The following is a 5,667-nucleotide window of genomic DNA, read 5'->3' on the forward strand; positions in this document are numbered from 1 at the left end:
ACCTGGTAGCTGCCTACAAACTCATCAGGGGAGATCAACAGCAAATAGGCAGAGCCCTTTTCTCCCCAGCACCACCTGGGGTGATGAGGAACAATGGGAATAAGCTGATGGAGAATAGGTTTAGGCTGGAGATCAGAAGGCAATATTTTACAGTTAGGGTGGCCAAAATCTGGAACCAACTTCCCAGGGAAGTGGTCTTCACCCCTACCTTGGGCAAATTCAAGAGGAGGTTGGATGATCACCTGTCTGGGGTCTTGTGAACCCAGCATTCGTTCTTGCCTGTGGCTGGGTGTCAGGCTAGATGATTTGTTCAGGTCCCTCCTGACTACTACAATGAAACTATGAAACTCTCCCAGACTGTTTCTCTATTAGAAGAGGACTGGTAACATGCTGCTAGTTCACTCTCCATTGACAAATCAAGTGCTCTACAGAGTGATGAAGGAACCTCTTAAGGCAATGACTTCTCAACCTTTTTAGACTCAAGGCACTCCTCTAAAATGTTGCTAAATTTGGCAGCATCCCATTAAAATACTAACATAAATATATTATGAATATTATAATATAAATAGTATACATGTTATTATTAATGAATGTGTTATTAATTGATTGGATCATTATATTATATTCATCCCACTGCTACCACCGCTAAAGCCACAGCTCCTTTAGAGCCAGACTGGGAAGTGGCTGTGGCCAGAGCACATGCTCTTGTCACAAGCCCTTTCCAGTCTGAAACTGCATGGTGTCTCCCAGAAACAGAGGCACATGTGGAAGGGGGAACTGTCCTGTGCACCTCTGTTTTCAAGAGGCAAGTCAGAACAGAACCAGGAAGAGTCTGTGTAATGCAGGCAGGCATGCCTTTATTATAGCTCCAATGTACTTCCTGAAAACAGGCACACAGGGCAATCTCACCGCACAGTGGCAGCACCAGTAATGGGATCACAGCACCCCTGGCGGGTTTTGCAGCACCCTGGTTAAGAACCACCACAAAGGCTTTTGAGATCTATGGGTATCAAGCTACAGCTTTCTCTCAGTGCCCACCTGTTATTCCATCTTGGATTCCGGGTACATCCAACCACCTCCACCCTTCAGAGAAGGGTCACTTTGTGCTCACAATAGCACCCCCCTCCATTATGCATAACCCTTAAGCTGGAGATAAAGCTTTGTACCTACAGGTGCATCATATAACAGAAGAGATTCCATCCCCAAGGATCAGTGCTTTCACAGCTCCATGAGAGCTAGAAGGCTGCTTTGGTTTGGTGCCTTCTTAAGCAGCAGCAGGCACTGTACGCAGACCAGCCAGAAAGCTTGTTTTAAGAGAAATGGCAGTTTGACAGAATGACCAGACAGTTATGACTTGCAAATCCCAATCTGTGCTTAGTGCTCTTACCTGCATTAAACACATGGACATCAATCTGCCGCAGAGTCTCATAGTCTTCACCAGAGCAGTACCCACCAAAGGAATACACTTTGTGTCCAACAGCCACAGCAGCATGGTTCACTCTTCGGGGCCCACCTTCCAAGTGCACTGTCCACCGTAACATTCCTTTCTATGAATGATCCGTCCTTCAAAGCTGGGGACACTCCAGCTTCATATCCAAAAGGCTGCCTCCATGCTGTCCAAGAGCCACCTTGTTCTGTGACAGACAGAATGTAATGCTCAGTAGAAGCATCCCCAAACCTCACAGTCTCCCGATGATCCCCATGTGCTACATTAGCGGCACTCAACCTCTGGGCTGGAGGCCAGATCTAGCCTGGGAAGCCATGTCATCCAGCCTGTGAGGTTCACCATGGGTCTGGAAATTTGGTGGCAGGGGAGTTGTGGCAGCATTAATTGCTGTGGGGAGCCCCACAGGCTGGATGATGTAGTCCTGCATGCTAGATCACCGGTCTGTCGTAGGGTTGGCTCCAGCATGCAGGGCCAGCTCCAGCGCACAGGGCCAGGCCTGCAAACCAGTCCATGCCACTCATCAGGCGCACAAGGCCAAAAGGCTGAGCACCACTGTGCTAGATGCAAAGGAAGCCTTCCTTTCCCCTGGACCAACAACTTTCTCTGCAGATCTTATTTCCCATCTGGATAGAGGTGCCTATAAAAACTTCACAACCTTGTTTGGAAGCAAGGCCAGCATAGAATAGGAGGAAGCTTCTTTAAGCACTATAAAATGGAGTAAAGATACAGTTCAACCCACATCAGTCTCAGTGAAGAAGGGGATCTGAACTGCTCAGGAAACAGTAGCGTGAGTTACTGTGCAGTGATTAACTTAATGTGCAGTAACTATAGCACATTAATGAACGTGTAGATGCACCCAGTACGTACTTATTTGAAGTTTAACATGGCTAACTATGTGAATTTTGTCTGAAGTCAGGTATATGGCAGAGCAGGGTAGCACCCTACAGACTAAGTTGTTCAGAGAGGCATGAGCTTTTCTAGGCTACAACCTATTTTGTCAGATGCTGTGAATGGTCCATATCAAAGACTTAAATATACCCTCTCCCTCAAGAAAGGGACTTTAAGAGCCCTCATTCCATTCTGATTCCTTTAAGAACATAAAACATTTCTCCAAGTTTGGTCTCAACAGTATTTTCTAGCACTATCTATATCTGTTTCAATGTTGAGAGTCAGCTCAGTACAAAAACTCTAGATGAGCTCTAAAGGGCTGGAGTGAAAGCATAGCTTAAACTCAACAAGAACTCTCTCTCAAAGCTTTAATGTTTTTTGCTATTGAGATGTTTTAACACAAGCCAGGCTGGACCCTAGACATAGAACAATGGGGCAGAGAAACTTAACTTGCAAATGTGATTGGCACGTGTACATCTGCTAGGTCCAGCCCTGACAGTGGCAAATGCAGCAACTAAGGCAGAGGAGGGCACTAACTGAGGCAGGCAGCATTAGAAGAGATCTAGAAAGACATGGATTGCATCCTCTGCTATAAGTCTCATAATTTTCTGCCCTGCCCATTCTGTAGTGCTAACTCTAACAAGACTATCTGTCTTTCATTCTTGCACTCAGTCCATTAAAAGATATACCCGCCTCCCAAGCAGCAAGGGTCAACAGGGGCAGGGACTTTTCCTATGTAGCCTCCTACTCCTTGGATAGCACCTTTTGCTGATGCCCTGCCCCTGAGAGGGGGGGTAGGGATTGCCAAAGAGGATATCAGATGTTCCTAGGTTCTCCTGAATATTTAAATAGGTATTTAAGCTAAAAGGAGGAGTCAGTACTTCAAGTTTTAGCCATGCTAAATAAGAAAACCGTTCTACACTGCTCAGAAAGTAGCGTTGCTGGTTTTCCAGTTATTATGAGAGTCAGCAAATGGACTGGGATGTCAATACTTTTAAAGAAGACTTATTTCAGCGTCAGCCCTTCTTTATCAGCTACAATGCAGAGAACTGCACTTTGCAAGTCCACTTTAAATTTTAAAAAAGCAACTTTAAGACTGAACCACTCTCAGGATCCCCTCAGACATGGTTTCACTTAAGTAGCAAGTTCCTCTAAATAAGAACCTTGTCTTTTGCATCTTGTCCATGCCTGAAATGCTTTACCACTACCTGTGAGCCTCCAGTTCCATCCATTTCTCCTGAAAATGTTAGATTTATAACAGTGAGCTCTTAGAAAGATCCACAATCACGCAGATTCTACCTGCTGATTCACATCTCTTGATAACAGTGCCAGCCCCTACATTTTCTGGTCCTTTGAGTTCACAGGTGGATTTAGTCTAAGAGAAAGCTGATCTTTCCAAGTACCCTCAGAAGACAGGTCAGACTGAAGGCCTTAAAAATTCAACTGATCCAAGAGAGATTATGCCAGCACTTGACCTCAGAACAGACCTGAGGGATAAGGCCTGCATAGAGGTACCCAGCTGTCAGGTATCTGGCAAGAGTTTCACCTTGGATGTTATATTAACATTTTTTTAAATTCAAATAGCTGGATGACAAGACTGCAGTTGGAATGGCATGAACTAGGTCAAAGCTACTCTAATATATAGCTAATATGTAGGAACGTATATGTAAGGACCTACTGAATTCGAGGCAGCTGCCCCTTTGATTTCACAGACAGAACAAGGCCCCAGGCAGCCATTCTGCAGACAGAGATCAGTTTATGGCAGTTGCAATGAGATTCTGGGTCTTGGAGCCTTGCTCGGCCTCACACAAAATATTCAGAGCCACAAGGAAGATGGGGTTACACGTTTTGAAGATGGCTCCAGGAGTTCTGGAACTAAAGCATACTCCCCCATTTTATGGCAACCGTCAGTCCTACTTGGTCATGGCGTATGCAAGAGAGGTCACCCAGACCTTCAATACATATGCCTAGGCAGGAATATGGAGGAGTGGAGGCTGTCCAGACCTTCCATTTCCCCTTTAGGTCTTTGAGAACAGAATCCAAAGGTCCAACTGAGTCCAGATGTTAGGTGCCTCCATGGCTGTAGTTGCATAAGTGTTAGAGGTGCACCAATACATCGGTCCGATATAAAGAAAATTGATTGTAATCGGAAAAATTGGCCTAACATGGCCAATAATTTGGCCAATAAATGCCTGTGCATGCATACAGTCGCAGCACGGCATGCAGGCAGCAAGAAGCACAGCCCAGCAGCTTGGAGAGCGGCATGCAGCTGGTAAGTCTGTTGTGGTGAAAAGGGAGAGGGGATAGAAGTGGGGGGTAAATGAATGCCCCCCATGGTGAGGGGGAGAGAGTGGGGCAGGGGCTGGGGTAGGCACTGCCAAGCTGGGATGGGTCACAGGATGGAGCCACAACTCATCTGGGGGGTGCAGGGAGGTGGGAGTGACTCCTGCCTCCCCACTCCCTTTCCACCACAGCAGACTTACCAGCTGTATTGGAAATTGGATCAGTATCAGCCCCCAAAATCTCTACTGGTGCACCCTTAATAAGCGTCCAGGAATCAAGCCCAGATCTCCTGTGGGGCAGGCAAGAATTCTGCCGTTGAACCACAGGGGACTCCAAGGCACAGTCCCACAAAGAAGTAATTCTGCAATTTGGCAACTGTTAGTCCTTCCAGATAACAGTGTACACATGAGAAGTCACCCAGACCTTCGATGCATATGCCTAGGTAGGAGTTTTTAGAGGGAAGGATGCCTAGACCTTCCATCCTCCCTTTAGGTCACCGGAACCAAATCCAAAGGCTAGACTGGGTCCAAACATTTGGTGCCTCCATGACTGTATTTGTATAAGTATCTGGGAATTGAACCCAGGTCTCCTATGTAGCAAGCAAAGGTTCTACCACTGAATTACAGGGACTCCAAGCCACAATCCCGAAGCAATTCTCAATGAAGAACAACACTAATTATTTTTTAAAAATGTTTGCATTAAAAATGCACCAAAACTTTCAGATGCCCTAAAAATCATAGCTATGGGATGTTTGCCCACATACTTTTCTCATATCCTTTGATTATAAGATGCTGATAACATGGGATCCAGGTTTTCCATTCACCATGGAAAAATGCAATAAAACATAGATTTTCTCTTTTTAAGGAGAGAATCATGCATTTTCTCTTTTTAAGATAAGATTTTCTTTAAAGGAGAAAAACATGGGAAATGGTGGGTTTCCCCTTTGCAGGCTGGGGGGAGCAGGAGGGTGACCAGGCAGAGGGCACCACATGCATGTGTACGCAGGCAGCATAGAGCAATTCCTTGCAAGGTAAGTTGGCGGGGGGGGG

General features: G+C 45.9%; 1 protein-coding gene across 7 annotated transcripts in view; it reads right to left on the minus strand.

The window, feature by feature from the left end:
- KLHDC3 (kelch domain containing 3) overlaps positions 1 to 5,667 on the minus strand; it is a 56,118-nt gene that overhangs the window by 41,792 nt on the left and 8,659 nt on the right. For 6 of the 7 annotated variants that reach the window (XM_006030288.3, XM_025211878.1, XM_025211880.1 and 3 more), the window contains exon 2: positions 1,388 to 1,634. The exons of the other annotated variant lie outside the window; for it this stretch is intronic. In XM_006030288.3, the coding sequence (XP_006030350.1) occupies positions 1,388 to 1,541 (154 nt within the window). In that variant the 5' untranslated portion in view covers positions 1,542 to 1,634. The remainder of the gene's footprint in view (positions 1 to 1,387; positions 1,635 to 5,667) is intronic. 7 annotated transcript variants of the gene reach the window in all.

The sequence above is a fragment of the Alligator sinensis genome, unplaced genomic scaffold (assembly GCF_000455745.1).
Source record: "Alligator sinensis unplaced genomic scaffold, ASM45574v1 scaffold1238_1, whole genome shotgun sequence".
NCBI classification, from domain to species: Eukaryota; Metazoa; Chordata; order Crocodylia; family Alligatoridae; genus Alligator; species Alligator sinensis.